This window comes from Solanum dulcamara, chromosome 6 (genome assembly GCF_947179165.1).
Source record: "Solanum dulcamara chromosome 6, daSolDulc1.2, whole genome shotgun sequence".
NCBI lineage: Eukaryota > Viridiplantae > Streptophyta > Magnoliopsida > Solanales > Solanaceae > Solanum > Solanum dulcamara.
Window position 1 is genome coordinate 70,228,832 of NC_077242.1, and position 19,382 is coordinate 70,248,213.

The 19,382-nt window shown below is 32.9% G+C and overlaps 1 protein-coding gene across 1 annotated transcript; it reads left to right on the top strand.

The window, feature by feature from the left end:
* Positions 1-11,553: 11,553 nt before the first annotated feature.
* On the top strand, positions 11,554-16,251 carry LOC129892597 (purine permease 3-like). The gene is made up of 2 exons (XM_055968178.1): positions 11,554-12,339; positions 15,861-16,251. The coding sequence occupies exons 1-2, from the start codon at positions 11,590-11,592 to the stop codon at positions 16,209-16,211; spliced, it is 1,101 nt and encodes a 366-aa protein (XP_055824153.1). The 5' UTR covers positions 11,554-11,589; the 3' UTR covers positions 16,212-16,251.
* The last annotated feature ends 3,131 nt before the right edge of the window (positions 16,252-19,382 follow it).

Below are 19,382 nucleotides of genomic sequence, written 5' to 3' on the forward strand. Positions count from 1 at the left end.
TGGTTGTGCGATTTTGTTCTCCCCAATAGGGAAAGTGACTTCATTCGTCCGGGGACTTTCAAGATGGAGAGTGGGAGGAAGGTCAGCCTTGCTATTTCGGAATTAGCCAGTACCTATAATGGTTTGAAAAAGATCTCGACTTTATTACAACTTAATCAAATTAAAGTCTACTTCCCCATTCACTATGTTTATGGTTGACTTGTTCATTATTTCAAGACTCATTACGCATTTGTCAATGGTCCCTTTGTTCCCACTATGGTAGTATATTTTGGAGAGGGTGGCGCAAAGTATTTTGATAAAAATGATGCAAGAAAATGTTTTCATGGTGGAGAGGACGCGGCTTAGACATCTACCACACTGGATAAAACGTACCCTTACTTTTATGTAGATAATGATCATGCACCTGATTTAGAGTCAAGCTATTTCATGAGTATCTGCTTCAACTATCTTCCTCTTATATGTAAAAATTCATTTATCATTGAGCCATATAGCCCACATCGCTTTAGTCTCCAATTTAGATTCTGCCAAAATATTCCTGGTATCATGAGGAATGACATTCACAGTACCTCTTTGGACAAAGGACTCATGTTTTGAAGGATTTGTACTATGGGCTGTTTTTCATCATGAGAAACTTTTCCTTCAATCACGCCTAATGCGGGAAAGTCCTTTGGATCTGATTATGATACTTGGTGGAAGAAAACTCATGGGAGTTTCCTTAATGATTATTTACAGACTTTAGTGAATGTTGCTGGGCTGACTCCTGTCGTACATCTAGAGGGTTTTGACGAAGTACATATGAACAAAGTATTTAATGCTGGTGTGCCTATTTTTTTGAATGCCACATTGCCTGCTAGTATGCCTATTTCTTTGAATGCCATATTACCCCAACAACGTAGAAAAAAAATATCTCAACTGTCTTCAAGGGTGTTGAAAGAGAGGACACTTGCTCAGGTTGCTCATATCTCTAAAAGGGTGCTTCAAGATGAGAGTGAAAGTAGCAATAGAGATCATTGTTGGAAGAGAATAAGAGCAAGCCCAAGCAATTTGAAAGATGTTACTATACCTGTGGTTGAACTCTATAATGATACGAATAGCCCATCAAGGACCATAACAGTCCCTATTGAAGAGGTAGATTAAGAACTTCACTCTACCGAGTATATACTAACACCTTTTTACTTGAATATTTATCTATTTCCTTTTCTAATGCAGGAGAACAACACTGCGGCATTACAGCGAGGAAAGTCAAAAGATAGTGATGAATCTATATCTGCTTCGAATTTGATGAAATCACCTTCCATGGCTAAAACGGGTGAAAGGCTACTTTTTATTTCTCGTGACGAGGTCAAAATAACTTTTGAAGTCTAATGTACACAAGCATCCATCAGTTGTTGTATCTATATTTGATAGGAAGAAGGTCATTTTAGATGCTCAAAAGAATTTTGTCTCTACTCTTTGGGCCGTCATTCGAGGAAAACTTTCTAAAAGTGATGTAGATTCTACTTCTTCTCTTAAAGATGAAATCCAAATAATTATCAAGGAGATATAATGCAAGGATGTGGATATCTCACCTTTGTGAAAATTATTGAACTCCTTCTTTGAGTTTTCCACTTCGTATGACTAAGCACGATCAGCCCTTCATGATATGGATGTGGAAACTGCAAAAAATGAGTTGTTTTTAGCAGTGGGAAAACGCTTTTCAAATGCTATGGTTGAAGAGCATGAAAAAGTTAAAGTGAAAAAGGCGCAGGATTTAGAAGTCCTTTTAACAGCTGCTCAAGATGAAGTCAAAGGAGCAAAGCTAGACACCTTACTGGAAGTCAATGAATTCAATGCATACTTTGATACAGATTTGTCAAATGATTTGGGACAAAAGAAGGAGCGTCTAGATGCTATGCGTCAAGAATTGATTAATTACAAATTATGTCTAGATTATATTTTCTTTTGTTTTCTTTATCTTCTTTTTTATTTATTTACTTTAAAGTTTGTTTGATATGTTTAGACGATTTTATGGTAACAAAGTTTCTCTTTTATTTGTTTCGCCCTACACCATGCATTTTATAGCTCTTTCATTTGCACTCTTCAATTATGAATTTGCTTTTTTATTTTCTAATAATCCAAACTCGATCCACATTTTGCATGTCATTAAGAATAAGAATAATGGAGTTTCTTCTTTTCTTTAAGTTTGTGCATTCAATTTTGACTTGCAAATATTATAGACTTTAGTGCTTTAACTTATAGAATTTATTTTTTAGATTTTTGAGGACTTCAACTCGTAAACCTGATTGATTTGAGATCTAACTTGAAGACTTGAAGAATTTGATGATTTTAATTTGTAAAACTTTTGTTGATTTTAGAACTAACTTGAAGACTTGAAGAATTTGAGTACTTTAATTTGTAAAATTTTAATTGATTTGAGAACTAACTTGAAGACTTGAAGAATTTGAGGACTTTAATTTGTTAAACTTTAGTTGATTTGGGACCTCAACTTCAAGACATGTAGAATTTGAGTGTTTCAACTTCTATTGGAGAAATTCATAGTTCACAGGGGTTTGACCCCATCGAATTACCACCATTTGGTACAAGTATGAAGTTTGATGAGAGAGTATATAACATCAATATTTATGTGATAGATCAAGCGAGAACATGTGAGTTTTTTTACACTCATGCAACTGAATTCAGAATATAATTCTAAGCGCATACGTACCTCAGTGAAGAGGATCAAATCACAACGTAGTTCTAGGAGAGTGATTTTTTTTGTGTCCTAACTTTTGCCTAGGCCGCTTCTTTCGAGATTTTCAATCTAGCGGACTTCGTTTTTGGGCCGTACATAGTTTATACTCTTACGGTCCACGAGTAACATGCAGTTTATACTTATACCTTAAGGAGTGGCATCTCACTTTAAGTATAGTATCTTTTCAGGAATTTTGCATTAATAGGACCAATCTTCATGTCATCAGCATCAACAAGCTTGTAAGCGCCATTTATATATGCTTCTTGTACGATATATGGTCCATTCCACTTTGAGGTGAATTTTCTCCTAGATTTATGTGAAGTGATAATGGGTCTTCTTACTACAAGGACTTGATCTCCAACTTGGAAGCACATCAAATGAACCTTCTTGTTGAAAGCAGGAGATTGATGGTCTTGATAACATTTAAGATTTTGTTGAGCTTCTAGTCTCTTTTCATCAAGTGCTTCTAACTCGGCAAGACGTACTTGAGTATTTTTTTCCTCAGTGAGCCCTTCTGGGATAGAAAGTCTTAAGGAAGGTATTTGACGCTCAAGTGGTAAGATAGCTTCAACTCCAAAAGTAAGTGAATATGGGTTTGCTTGAGTCGGTGTGCGGTATGTCATCCTATATGCCCACAAAACTTCTTCCATTCTTTCATGCCAATCTTGCTTGGACTTGGAGATGAATTTCTTCAATAGATTGCATAGAGTTTTATTGAATGCTTCAGCTAGACCATTAGCAGCAACATGATACATAAAAGATTTACGCTACTTGAAATCAAAGAGATCACACATTTTGTTCATTAATTTGTTATCAAATGGCTTGCTATTGTTTGTTAGTATATAGAGAGGAATGCCAAATTAGTAGATGATATTCACCAGAATAAAGTTTGCAACGTTCTCTTTCTTCACTTCTTTAATAGCGATAACTTCGACCCATTTTGAGAAGTAATCTGTTGCAACCAGGATATATAAGTGTCCACTAAAAGACTTTGGTAGTATTCCAACAATGTCTAATCCCCAAGCATCGAATGACCAAGATGCGATAGTTGGATTATAATACTTTGGGCGGTTGTATAAAATTTGCATGAAATTGACAAGCCTTGCACCTTCGAGCATAGTCTAAGCAATCCTTCACCATGGTTGGCCAGTAATAACCCATTCTTTTTATGTGAAAGTGGAGCTTAGGTTCAGATTGATGTGATCCACATACTTTTGAATGCATTTTTTGTAGAGCTTGGACTGCTTCTTCCTCTCCCCAATATCGCAAAAGTACTCCCTCAAATGACCTTTTATATAATGTGTTCTTGTAGTATAGGAAGCGAGGTGCACGACGATGAATGTCAGTCCTTCTTGTTGGATTTTCTGGAAGTATCTCATAACACAAATAATCGGTAATAGGTTGATGTCAATCTTATTTTGCAGCTTTAGAAATAGCTACGAGATGCTCAAGCTTATTTTCTGCATATTCATCCTCATGTGGTGGTGGTAGTACCCATTTTTGACAGATAGTGACTTATGTATGATCTGGAAGAGTCAGAGTTGAAGCGAGGGCAGCTAGAGCGTCAACTTTCTTATTCTCTTTCCTTGGAACATGTTGGAGGGTGACATCTCCAAGCCATCCTATTAACTTCTGAGCATAAGAATGATAAGGACGTAGTTTAGGTTTCTTGACTTCATAACTCCCTAGAATTTGAGTGATTACCAATTGAGAGTCACCAAAGACTTGTAACTATAATTGTTTCGTGTCAACAGCCATTTTGAGTCCAAGTATTAATGCTTGATATTCAACGACATTGTTGGAGTAATATTGTTTCAAAGTGAAAGAGAATGGAAGAACCTCTTCTTGTGAAGTGACAAATACTATGCCAGCACCAGCTTCTCCTGATGTGCATCTCTATTAAAGTACATCTTCCACGGAGGTAGGACTTTGATAACCATCGCATCTTCATTAGGAAGCTCATCGGTTAACTCCCAATCATCTGGTATTGGATGGTCTGCCAAAAAATATGCCAATGCTTGCCCCTTCACAGCTTTTTGAGGGATATACATGATCTCAAGCTGTTGGAACTATAGGTACCACCTTGCTAGTCGGTCATTAAGGACTGGTTTCGACATAACAAATTTGATGGGATTTGCTCTAGACATAAGGAGAACAATATGAGCTTGAAAGTAATGCTTCATCTTTTGGATTGAGAAGACTAGCGCTAAGCACAACTTTTCTATTAGCGAATAATTTAGTTCATTTGATGTCATCATTCTGCTTAAGTAATAAAGAAAGTTTTCCTTGCCTTCACTATTTTTTGAGCTAATAGGGCTCCTACCGACCTTTTTTGTGCCACAATGTAGAGTATTAATGACTTTCCAAGCATAGGGGATGCTAGAACTGGGGGCTTCACTAGATATGCTTTGATACTTTCAAAGGCATTGTTACATGTTTGGTCCCACTTGAAAGGAGCACCTTTCTTCATGACATGGCTAAATGGTTGGCATCTTCTAGGTAGATTCTAGATGAACCTCCTCAAGTAGTCTAACTTTCTTAAAGACTTTTTAGCTCATGAACATTTCGAGGCTCGGGCATCTTTAAGATATCATCAACTTTGGCTTGATCAATCTCAATCCCTCAATGTCGCATAATAAAGCCAAGAAACTTATCGGAAGCAACTCCAAAGGCACATTTCAATGGATTCATCCTTAATTGGTATCTTCGAAGCAACTCAAACACTATTCTTAAGTCTTTCAAATGGTCGCTCCTCTTTCTTGACTTCACCACCAAATCATCAATATAACATTCAAAATTTTTGTAAAGCAAGTCATCAAATATATTTTACATAGCCCTTTGATATGTGGCGCCAACATTCTTTAAACCAAAAGGAATCACCTTGTAACAATAAATACCTTTAGGCATGGAATGCGGTGAGTTCTTTATTTTTTGGCGCTATATGGATTTGGTTGTAGTCGGATGAACTATCCATGAAAGACATCGCCTCGTAGCCAGTTGTAGCATCAATCATCAGGACTGGAATGGGAAGCAGAAACTCATCCTTAGGGCATGTATTATTAAGGTCTCTAAAGTCAACACAAACTCAAATTTGGCCATTCTTCTTCCTCACAGGAATAATACTTGAAATCCATGTAGGGTATTTGACTTCACGAATAAAGCCTGCTTCAATGAGTTTGTTAACTTCATTCTCAATCAATGGAACCAAGTCTGGCCAAAACGGTCTTTGATCTTGCTTAACAGGGAAAACACCATTCTTGACTGCTAATTGATGGACTGCTACTTTAGGATTCAAGCCAGGCATTTATTTATAAGTCCAAGCGAAGACATCCCAATATTCTCTGAGTATATCCATATAAGAAATTTCTTCATTATCTTCCAAAAAGGCACTCAGGTAAGTTGGCCTTGGATCTTTATCAGTGCCAAGGTTAACTTCCTTTAAAGGATCTATTGTGGTCTTCACTTTTTTTCTAATTATGGCGGAGCATCTCTAACATGTTCATCTTTTTGAGGATCGTTGTCATTGACAGATATGTGATAGCACGAGGTAATATATCTCAAATCTTTATCAATCTTCATTTGAGGCGAGATGTCGTGCTCACTCTGGGTTGTAACATGAAATGAGGAGCCTACACTTTTTTCATCTTCCTCACGCCCCTTGGTGTAAACCATAGTGTGAGTCTTTGCCTTCAGTATTTCTTTACATGAGACCATAAGTCTCACTTATTTCCTCATTCTAGAAGGAATTAAACTTTTGAAATCCTTCTGGATCATAGGTGAATCATGCGTTGTCACCCTTAGGTAGCTTTTTTGGTGTTCGATATTCTTTTTCTTCAACAGACATAACCTCTCAAACACAGAAGTTCTTGTGGTTGATTTTCCAAGTCGATCAGAGATGAAAGGCCTTTGGTTTGAGCGACAGACTCATCTTCTATAGTGATATAGTTATTGCTTGCCCTTCTTATAGAGATGCGAACTGGCGGCGGTTGGCTATAGGCTAAGCCTTTATGTGCTTGCCTGGTTGTATCCTCCGATGGGAGCTTTCCTAACCTTGATGTCTCATTAGGGTTGTATCCGGTCTTCGTGAATAACTTCTAAGCATTTGTGTCAAATCCTTCTTGTGTACGTCTTATAGGAAGTACCACATCTTGCGATGGATTTTGGGTAGTTGACTTCTCTGGTAGCTTCGAAGATAAGTTTATTGCATCAATCTGTTTGATAGGAAGGGTTAGTCCTCTAAGTACATTTCCTTGGGTGCAAGATGATTGACCTTCTGGTTTCTTCACCTTTAGAATGTAGCGGAGTATAGAAGCCGACTTCTTTTTCGAGGATATGATCTTCCCTTCATTGAATGGAACAAGGCTCCTTAATATCAACCTTGAATTTCCAAATAGTCATATCAACTCTTTTACCTACGAGCTTATTCGACTTGATCGATTTGATATCGTCGAGTTTTTTCTCCTTCACGATGTAACTCTTTAGATAGAATTTTGCATCGGCAAAGTGTGATTCGACTTCAGTGAAAGGATTATTATCAGCAACTATTTTCCTTTCAATTTCATTGTCAAGGTATTTCAAACATTGATAGTAAGAAAGAGAAACAATTTTGTTCTCATGTACCCAAGGCCTGCCAAGCAATATGTTATATGAAGTCTTTGCATAGATCACATGCATCCAAGCGCTTGATCACAAATCTTTCATGTGGATTTCTATCTTGATTGAGCCTATGGACCTCTAACCTTCTTGATTGAATCCTTTTATCAGCAAACGACTTTCACTAAGTTCTTCGGTTGTGATGCCATGTTCCTTCAAAGTGTGGATGGGCAGAATGTTAACTCCAGATCCTTAATCCATTATGATTCTATTTATCTTCTTCTCTAGCACATGACCCACCATATACAATGGACGATTATGTAGTTTTTTACCAAACAGAAGATTTTCATCGCTAAATGTGATTTTTGTATCACATGCATGTACTTCTTGGGAAGAAGGTTCAACAAGATTTTTAGAAGGTGACGGAGATACCTTTGATAAGATTTCATATGTTTCTTCTTCTTTGTTAGCAGAAGACGCCTTTGGTGAGATTTCACTCAATGTCTCTTCTTTGTCAGTATTGAAACATGAAGCCTTGATTCTGTCTTGAGTAGCCTTTGCATAGAACCAACTTGGTAAGAATTCCTCTAGAGTCACAGGAAGTCGAGAGATGCTTGATTGGTTTATGCTTTTTTAGTATCCTCACCATATTTCTTCCGATTGGTTGTTCGGACGATTCTTTTCACAAACTTTTCTTGTTGCGTCTTTGTCTAGTCACAAGAATCTAACCTTCCTCATCGTCTATATCAACTTGGGATTTGTATTGCTCCAATGACTATTCTTAATGCTTTTCAGAGATACATATTTGTACTGGATCACGCAAGCCGAATATGATAGATATTTGGTTAGAACTGTCCTTAGTATCATCAAAGACAATCTTCTTTTCGTTAGCCAATCGCATAACTTTATCCTTAAAGACAAAACATTTTTCAAGAGGGTGACTTACAAGTCTATCATACTTGAAATAATATGGGTCATTAGTTTTTCCAACTTCATCAAGTCGCTTCATCTCTGAAAACTCACTGAGTTTTAGTTTGAGCAACTCATCAAAAATTTCAAGGACGTCAGAATCTAAAAATGGGTATTCTTTTTCATGCATCTCCCTCAAGGTTGTCTTTCGATTCAGACGCTCTTGAAAAGTCGTCTTCACACTTTGCCATTTGCTTTTCTTTGTGGTAAAGTCATCTTCACACTTTGCCATTTGCTTTCCTTTTTGGTAAACTTCACAGGCGACACATTAGTATTCATGGATTCTTTATCATTCTTGGGCACAAATCTCATCCACCTTTTGGGTTCATGTTTTTCCTTTTCTTTGAGAGGATCATGGACGAACGTCACTTCTTTTCCTGTAGAAGACATGCTCAACTCTATATCATGAGCGCGAGTAGCTAGATCTTCAAAAGACTTTGGTTTTATTCCCTGTAAGATGTACAAAAGCTCCCAGTGCATTACTTGGATACACATTTTGATGGCAGAAGCTTCACTGAGTCTATCTTTGCAATTTAGGCTTGCATTTCTCCATCGATTTATGAAGTCTATGACCGGTTCATCCTTTCTTTGATGAGTATTTGTGAGTTCTACCATGCTCACAGTGCGCCTTATTCTATAGAAACGATTGAGAAACTCATGCTTTAGTTGCTCCCAATTATCAATAGAGTTAAGCTCGAGATTAGTATTCCAATCAAAGACATTTCCTTTCAGAGAGAGGATGAACTGCGTCACAAGATAGTCTCCATTGGTCCCAGCGTTATTGCATGTTTCCACAAAGTGTGCAATATGTTTCTTTGGGTTTCCTTTTCCCTTAAACTGTTGAAATTTGGGAGATTGATAACCGATAGGCATTTTGAAGCTATCAATTCTTACAGTGTACGGCTTGGCAGACATATAGGAAGACTTGATGGAGACTTCATAGTTATCATTGATGGTCCCTTCGATGAGCTCTTTCAATTGATCGAGTGAGATTATCCCTTCAGAAAAGACTATCATATCTTTGACAGGCGGTGCCTGCTTTCCAAGATCTTCAATCTCTGAAACTTCTATACCCTTTCCGGGTGCATGACTGGCATCTTCGTCTAAGAGACCCTCCATCCTATCCATTAACTTATCAATTCGAGACTCTAGATGGTATACATGCTTCGCCAATCTTTCAACTAACTTCGTCAGGTTTGCAAGTTGTTCTTCCATGGATGAAGCATCAATTACCATTACTTGCATGATCATTAGGGTTGTACGAGAATAGCATGGATTATCGCGTAAGTTGATATTCAATGGACTCATATTACGTAGTGCATGTGGAGAGGATATGCCAGTTGAATCATGATTCCCATTTGTGGTAGAGTCTTTTAAGCCAGAGCGCTCGAGTATAGCTAAAGTCTTCTTGATCCTTTCAGCAACACTCCTTCCTCCTTCTGAAGCATTTGTGGAGGACTTTGAACCTTTTGGAGTTAAGGACCCCAAAATAGGAGTTGATGTAGACGACACTTAATGTGTTTGTTGTCCCAACATAATGGCTTTGCTCCTCGTGACATCTCCAAATCTTCCGAAGGTAACATCAATGATTCCTTCTATATCAGCAGAGAATTTGGAGTTAGCAATCTTGGAGGAAGTTGATTAGGAGTTGATCTTCTTAAAAGTCATTTTGATATTCTCTGATGCTTGAAAAGTTGACATGAGAGGTAGAGATCGTCCCACTGGATGTGCTAGAATTTGTAGACAATAAAATTTGCGTCAAGAAAATAATAATCAAAAATGGAAAATATCGCAACAATCATAGTATTTGAATTTTTGAATATGAGTGTTATAATCTCTCTGTATTCTCTGATTCGTCTTTTCGAATATAAATTCAAGGGCTCTTGAGCTTGATCTTGAATTTGGTTGAACTTAATGGATTTGATCTTGACTCGTTACTTCAATTCAAGGGCTTTTGAGCTTGATCTTGAATCTTGTGATCTTGATCTTAATTTGTTGATTTGATGATCTTGAACTTAACTTTTTCTTGAACTTGACGATCTTGATCTTCACTTGTTCTTAAACTTGACGATCTTGATCTTCACTTGTTCTTGAACTTGATCTTGAATTCTTAAACTTGTAGCTTGTAGAAAAATCTGCGGCGTTTGATCCACGAGCTCTCTCTGGCTTCTTGTTAGAATTCTTATCTTCTTTCTGAATTATGAGGACCCCTATTTATAGTTGTAGGATGGAGGAGTTATGATGAAAATAGATTTTTCTTCAGCCAATCAGATTTAAGTGACATGACATAATGGGCTTTAGCGAATGGGCTTGTCATTTTGATACATGACATGATTCTATTGGCTTATTTGTTTGACTTGACATGACACGTCACTTGACACGTGACATCAAAATGGGTCTCTAGGATGAGATGATATTGGGCTTAAAAAAGTGAGCTCATCTTTATAACCCAAATCAATGAATTTGGATTTTTAATTAAATCCACATTTATATATAAATTGAATCATTTTATAAATTTATATTTAGTATACATGACAATTAATATGGAACGAAGAGAGTATATATATATAGTGTTTCTGATACAAAATGTATATATTCATTGATACTAACTTTTTGTGATTGCTGCACTTGCCTAATCATTCCTACTGGCCTATCTGTTAAAGGTCCCTTTCCTCTCATTGATCTTTTTAGACCATTGTTGATATTTTGAGGTAAAAAAAAACAGTTTTACATTATCTGGCTGACTGGCTATGCTAAGAACCTTATAGTATGACATCTGATATCCAAAATTCATTGTAATTCACTGCTTTCTAAACATTTTAAATTAATTATAATTTATAATTTTTTAATATAATTTTTACATATATAAATTTTATTTGAAAAATTGAAGAATTTTAAGTCTGGATGATTCACATCGAAAATTAGATAGTTTGACGCTCATACTCTAATTGTTTCATATGAAGTAGGACGGAAAAAGTATATGTAATTGAAGACATTAAAAATAATTGTGTAGATTGTTGTTTCACACATAGAGTAGAATTTAAGCATCTTTTGAACTTTGTTTTTTTATTTAATTTGTATTGATTAATTTTTTTTATATGTTTTAATTTATCATAAGAAAAGGTCCTTAAAATCGGCACGAGAAAATATATTTTTGACAATTTTGACACACAAGACGTTGACACATTTGAAATCTCCAATACCAAATGACTATATATTTAATTTTTCCACACATTATAAATCACTACTCAAACAAAAGAAGAAAAATCTTCAATTTAATCCTCTATAAAAATTAAATGACGACTCAAGCAAGTTCATCAAGAACGAAGAAATTTCTTCTAGTTATAAATTGTATAATTCTAGCTATAGGAAATTGTGGTGGCCCTTTAATCACCCGCCTTTATTTCATTAAAGGAGGTAAAAGAATTTGGCTATCAAGTTGGCTACAAACGGTTGCTTGGCCAATTATTCTCATCCCTTTAGCCTTTTCCTATTTCAATCGTCGTCGTGAATTCCAAGGTAAAATATTTGAAAATAACGACAATAACAATAACAATAGTAAAACGAAAGTCATTTTAATGACTCCTTGGATTTTTGTATCGAGCATCGGGATCGGAGTCCTAATCGGTTTCGATAATTACCTCTATGCTTACGGCGTAGCTAAATTACCTGTCTCCACATCAGCCCTTCTCATCGCTTCTCAACTTGCTTTCACCGCGGGCTTTGCTTTCCTTCTTGTAAAGCAAAAGTTCACGTCCTACTCCATCAACTCAATTTTCGTACTGACACTTGGCGCGGTGGTATTGGCCCTCCACGCGAACGGTGACCGACCGAATGGGGAGCCTAAGAAGGAGTATGTTCTAGGGTTTATCATGACACTTGGAGCTGCAGCTTTGTATGGACTTATTTTGCCTTTGTTTGAGTTGTTGTACAAAAAGGCAAAGCAAGGTATCACTTACACACTTGTTTTGGAGATTCAGGCTGTGTATTGCCTTATTTCTACTGTGGTTTGCACAATTGGGATGATAATAAACAAGGACTTTCAGGTTTGTCTCTTCCTCCCTCTTTAACACAATCATTTTTCTTCTTCTTCTAACAATCGTGTTCAAGCCAACTTGTGCACCTCAACTAATTTCATGAAATATATATTATATAAATATGTGTTGCAACCACCATCAGTACAGACAAATAACTCCATCCACTAAAGTTTAAATAGATGAAAATACCATTAACATAATTATTTAATTACTATTCTCTCCGTTCATTTTTAATTATCCACGATGTACTTTGCACTTTCTTTAAAAATAATAATTAAAGAAGTACATATTTTACTATAATATCCATGACTATTTAGCATTTTGAAAAATCTTAGGAAATCATGATTTGAGGAATTGGTAGTTCATGCTGATGATAAAACATGAAAACGATTGTTCTTTCTCTTGATATGCTAAAGCGGAGAGAATCAATTTTTTTTTTTTTTAATATAATGGATAAGTAAAGATAAATGAAGGGAGTACAATATAATTAGCGCTATCTCAAAATAGAATTTTTTCATCATTTTTTAGTTTGTTGTGATTGAGGTCTAATTACCTTTCTAAAGATTTTTTTAAGTCATTGAAATTATCATTGGCAACTAATAATGACAGGCTAATAATTAAATTCTGGTTATAAATCACTAGCAATATCATGTACTTGTACTTTCATCCTATCTTTTGTTAATCGGTCGTTTAAGGTTTGACATATTAATCAAGAAAAACGTTTTGTAGATTTAATCAAAAGAATATTTAACTAAATTATGTTTGCCGGCAATGAGCAACTAATAATGAATATATGTCATGTTTGAATATTTAGGCCAGGGTGGAAAAAAAAAGACACAAAGTTGTCTTGCTAAGCTAATTTTTAAAATGACAAATATTTTGAATTAGATTATTTTAACTTTAGTGATGAATTAAAAGAACATGATAGACAGTGGCGGATCCAGAATTTTAAATAAGGGGGTTCAAAATTTAAATAACTAGACATACGAACTAGTCGAAGGAGGGTTCGACATCTACTTTATATACATAAAAAATTATTTTAACCATATATAATTAGTATAATTTTTCGCCGAAGGAGGTTCGGATGAACCCCTCGGCATAAGGTGGATCCGCCCCTGATGATAGAGTATCCAATGTTTTTTTTATTTCTACGGATTCTTAAGATTAAATAACTCAATAAAATAGCAATAATCAAATTTAGAATTTCAAGATTGGGAGTATAAATGGAGAGAAAGTAGGTAAGTACATACTCCCTTCACGTTCATTTTTACTTATCCATTTAGGACATTATACGCCTCATAAAAAATAATAATTAATATGAATATTTTATTATAATATTTATATTAATTGATGTATAGTTTTAAGTTTTGAGAAATAATTTAGAGAATAAGTAATTAATATTAAGAATAAAATAAAAATAAATAAATAATTTTTTCTTAATATATTAAAAATGACATAATAAAACCCTCTCTTCTTCTCTTTAGTGATTGCCACACGAAATGATGTTGACTTGGTAATTAAAAGAACTTTATATTGAACATAATAATTATATTTTTGGTTCATAATTTCATATATTATTTTTTATAAATATATTATTTATATCTTCGCCTAAAATTTAGTCGATATATATATATATATATATATATATATATATATATATATATATATATATATATATAATTTTTTATGTAACATTAATATTATTAACTTTTAGTTTGTGGCTTGACATGCATATATATTTTCCCACCAAGAAGATATTTAATTGATTGACATCATCATATCAACAACCTAACTATTTCAAATGCAAATTTGTCCTTTTAATAAAATTAAGAATAAGACCATGAAAATTGATGATATCTAAGTCAGTGGTTGAAGTAGAAACGTCATCTAGTCTTGAATAAAATTCCACTATCAAACTTGGCTGTCCATCTCTATCTTGAAATAATTGATTTCTAACAAATACTAAAAGTTAAGGCTCTGGATTCAACAAAATAGGCTCCCATCTAATGACAACTTTATTATTTCATCTACTTTTTGTTTTTGTTTGTGTGGGGGTGGGGGTGGGGGTGGGGGTGGGATGTTTGAACTTTGAAATATCTTATTATTATTATTATAAAAGTATTTTAAAACACTAAAAAGATTGTAGCTTTATTTGCTTACTTATCTCTCACACGCTTCCTCCAATGACGGAGTTAGAATTTTGACTAAAAGGATTCAATTGAAGAAGTAAAAATATATGAACTAATTGAAAATGATTTGATAATTATGATATAAATAAAAAATATTTTAATCATATATAAATAATATAATTTTCTAGCTCCCCATATTAAAGACATCTTGAGCAGCAATAACGAATGTATTAGTTTCAATTTTTATTTGATTGTATCGAAAGAGTCAAAAGAAAGAGTCAAGACATCAAATACTAATATTGATCTTATCATTTAATAGGTGCATGATAGACTTAGAAGTTTTGACCCTATTGATCTTAGCATTTAATAGGTGCATGACGGACTTAGAAGTTTAGATGGTCAAACAAATAATAAAATTGATTTTAAAATTTAAATTATTTTTTAAAAAAACATTATAACTGCCATGTTATTAAATAAATACTAAAAGTTATATTTTTGAAAATAATGGTCATGAAAGCTATCTTGACAAAAAATTAAGTGACTTTTGAAAGACAGAATAAATTGAGTGATTATGATGACCAATTACTCAAAATTGATTGACCATATAAAATTTTAATTTGTGTATGACGATAACAATAATAACGTACTTAATATAATCTCATAATTGGAGGAAAGAACAAATGTACAAAAAATTTATTTCTTTCTTTATAGATTAATAAAATTATTTTCAATAAAATTATTTTATCAAAAAGTTTTAAAAGGAATGCCAAAGTAGAATAGGTGCATCACAACCAATGTATAATTTTAACTTATATTCATTATGATTTAGTCATAGGAGGATCCACCCTATATCAAGAGGTGTCAATTGACATATTCCATTTGCTCAAAAATTACACTGCTTAAATAAATAAATAATTTGTTTATGTGTATATATTGCTTGTTGAATTTTTTTGATTTCTTTATGTATTTCCTCTTTTATAGTTTGATATCATTTGGCGAAAATTTTAGATCAACCATTGAAATTCGTATTTTGTATACCTTCTTATGTATCTTATTTTTATTAGCTTATTAGTTTCCATTTATTATGAACATAATTACCAATCGCGGATGCAGAATATACTATATAGGTTCTTGAAAAACTATATTTCTATTAAGAAATTCTCAATATATATAAATATGTAATCATGAACTCAATTATTATTATATGTTAACTTGAGATCGTTACAGAGAATTCATAAATCTCAAAATTTTGAATACGTTTCAGACGATTATATATCGTTATTTTTAAGATAACCTGATACTGTAAAGCTAAATTGGTTAGTTAAACATGTCGATTACATAATAACAATATTTTCGTAAATAATTTATTAGCTTTCGTATGTCTCTTAAACATGCATGCAGGCAATGTCGAGGGAGGCAAAATCATTTGAACTTGGAGAAGGAAGATATTATATTGTGATAATATGGTCAGCTATAATTTGGCAATGTTTCTTCTTAGGTGCTATTGGAGTTGTTTATTCTTCTTCATCATTGGTTTCTGGAATTGTAATTACTGTTTTACTTCCTATTACTGAAATTTTAGGTGTTGTTTTTTATGGTGAAAAATTCACAGCAGAAAAAGGTATTTCTCTTGTACTTTCTATATGGGGATTTATTTCTTACCTATATGGTGATATTAAAGCCAGCAAGGTGAAGACAAAAAATGAATCTCAAGAACAAGAGATGATTGATAAAATTATTTGTACTCCATGATTAAAAATATTAATCATTTATATAATTATTGCAAAGACAATTATTAGTACATGTAATTTTATGAAAATTTTCTTTTGTACTTCTTGTTGAAGGATAAGTCATTATTAACTTAATATTAAATATATTCCTATCAGATAAATCAACGACACTGAGCATGGAATACACAAATAGGAGAGAAAATTTAACCCCGCAAATTAAATGAGCAAAATAATTTTAAAGAGAAAGCTTTGTGCCACCTTGTGTACAAGGTAGAATCTTAGAATATTCAAGATGATAAAGAATTGGAAGAAAAATTCTAAAATGAGGGTTTTAGAAGGGGGGGGGGGGGGGTTGACTATTATGAAAATTGTGAGTATTTTTAAAAATATATATATATTTTTAAAGTGAAAAACGAATTTTGAAAATTGCAATTGTGATTGGCTATAAATATTAATTGGAGTTGTTTATGAATTTTGAGTAATTTGAAGTGAATGAAAATATTTTTTGGTGTTTTTCAAATTCTAATAAATTCTGAAATTCTATGACCAGACTCATTTTTCGAAATTCAACTCTTGAGGGAATTTCCAACTCAAACATCAAATTTTGTGTAAATCAACTCCAATCCACTGCACCAAATTTTATACCAAAAAATAATCTTTTTCTCTCTTTGCATTATTATTATATTATTATTTTTTATTTCATTTATTATTTCTTATTTCATTGTTTTAATTTTTGTAAATTATTATATTTTGCTGTACTCTTTAAAATCATTATGTATTTTATATTTCAATTTTGATGTATGTCAATTATTAGTTTGTTGAATGTTTATTATTATCGATAATTCTAAAGTACATTGTATTATTTGTCCACCAATGTATATTTTTACATATTCTGTTTTTGTGAAGGTTAATTGTACTTATATCCAAATAAAATTTATAATAGAATTAAAATAAATTTAATTTTAAAAAAATTCAAGTATAGGAAAATAATTTATAAAAAAATTAAAATTTTAATCTAAAATTAATATTATGATAATATCACTTAAAAAATAAGAAAATGTTTAATTAAAACATAAAATTTATATGATGTTTAATTAAAAGTATTGTATAATGAATAATAAAATAATATTCAAAATGTACAATTGGTGTGATGAATAGTGTTACACCAAATTTAGTGCAATACTATTCACACACCAAATTTGGTATGAGTTGTAGTTTAACACCAAATTTTACACCAAATTAACATTTAAATAGTGGCTAAACTTTAAATACCGGTCCCAAAGTGGCTACGCCACCCATCTTTTACACTGCTAGTTGTGTTTCAGCCTGTATCTCTTTATAGGACTAGACAAAATTTTAGTGGGACAGTATACATTTAGAAGAACTAATCTAAATAGCCGTTCATTAAAAAAAAATAGTGAATCAGACTTAGGAGAAATTATCTTATTAGGTATATGTTCATATTCTATATATTAATTTTATCTATATTTTTAAATAATTATGTATTTTATCATTAATTAATTTTTTTTATCATATATTGAGGAAGATACACTTAGATATATGTATTTTTTCTACCAAGTACGCTAAAATTAGGGAGAGAGGCAATCGAGATAGTCATGTATATTAGATACATGCGAATCACACTAGATACTTAGTCATGTATCTGGTGTGATTCACACGTATCTAGGATACAAGATACATATAGAAGAGGAGAGTGGCGAGCGAGATGGGAGGGAGGCGAGGGAGGAAAAACAAGATTTGTCCATATGTTTCAGATACATGCTAACCCACTTAGATACAGTGTATCTAGAACACATATAGTTACACCTAATTTTGATCTCATGTATCCCGAGATACATGTATCTGAACGTATCTAGATGCACCAAAATCTGATAAGATATGTAATAATACAAACTAGAGTGTATGTAAGTAATTATCTCCTAAACTATTGAGAGTAAGTTTGATTATTAGTATAAAGATCTCCATCATTTATTGTATTCTATATTTTCTTGCTTCAGACTTTGTTTTCGAAGTTATATTTTCATGTTTCAGACTTCTTTTTATTTTTTAATTAGGTATACAGTATATGGTTTCATCTATCATTCTATCTCATTTTTATTTGGAGCACAATATTTATATAGCATATAGTATATATATGTTTATGGATACAAATTTATAGTGATTATGAGTATTATTTAAGGCTACAAACTACGTACCCGTACGTGTTACATGTTTCGACTAGCTATGTATTTCTTATTAGCATGAACATGGTTCTGGAAACAATTTCAAATCATGTGTTTTCGAAAGAGAGCTTTATGTATAAATAAGTTAGAAATCTTACTCGAAAACTAGTCATATTGATATATTTAGGTAAGTGATGAGAATGAAAAGACTTTTAAGCTTGACGGATAGTGAGTCATGAGATAGAATAAAATAGTATTTGAATTAGAGCAGGCTGAAGAGAGACCTCTGTACACAGTTTGTCTTTTCTTGGATAAAGGCCGAGAAAAAAGTCAATTCATTAAATGTTTTGAAACTGTGCAGATAAAGAGTCATTGAAAGATCTTTCTCAAAAGAGTATCATACTCAATAGAATCAGACTATTATAATTATGTTAGTAACAATTATGGTGGAACTCAAATACGGACCCTAAAACTTCTTAAAACAATAAGATATTATTTGAGAAATGACAACCTTTAATTACTAAAATCAACTTAGCTATTCACTTAATATGTTCAATATCAACTATTGGTATAATATAATCTAGAAAACAACAATTAGAACGACAATATTATATATTGTAGACAAGCAACTTGATCATCTCATGAGAATAAATAACACATAGTCGAAAATTACTAATTAGTGTCCACCACTGCATAATACTTTGATTCCACCAAATAATTTTTTTTTGACAACCATTCCATAAAAATAAATAAGATACAATTAAATTAAAATCCTAAAAAAAAAAATATCTTGTTTCACCTTTTACTTTAATGTACTCCATGTTGCTGAGGATTTCTTCAAGATTTTGATATTTATGGCGTGAAACTGTCGATTAAAGTAATTTGATGGTTGATTTGAAGGACTCATCATATCAAGGTTGATTTCATAAAGACAAAAGTATTGAAAACACTTCTAGACTTGGCGCAAATTAGTAGTTTCGTTTCTAAACTATTGACACGCTTAAAACACT

Bases quoted from the DNA above. Each gene is read 5' to 3' on its own strand.
- LOC129892597 (XM_055968178.1), top strand. From the start codon at position 11,590: ATGACGACTCAAGCAAGTTCATCAAGAACGAAGAAATTTCTTCTAGTT. The intron at 12,340-15,860 runs GTTTGTCTCTTC...ACATGCATGCAG, and splicing joins TAATAAACAAGGACTTTCAG to GCAATGTCGAGGGAGGCAAA.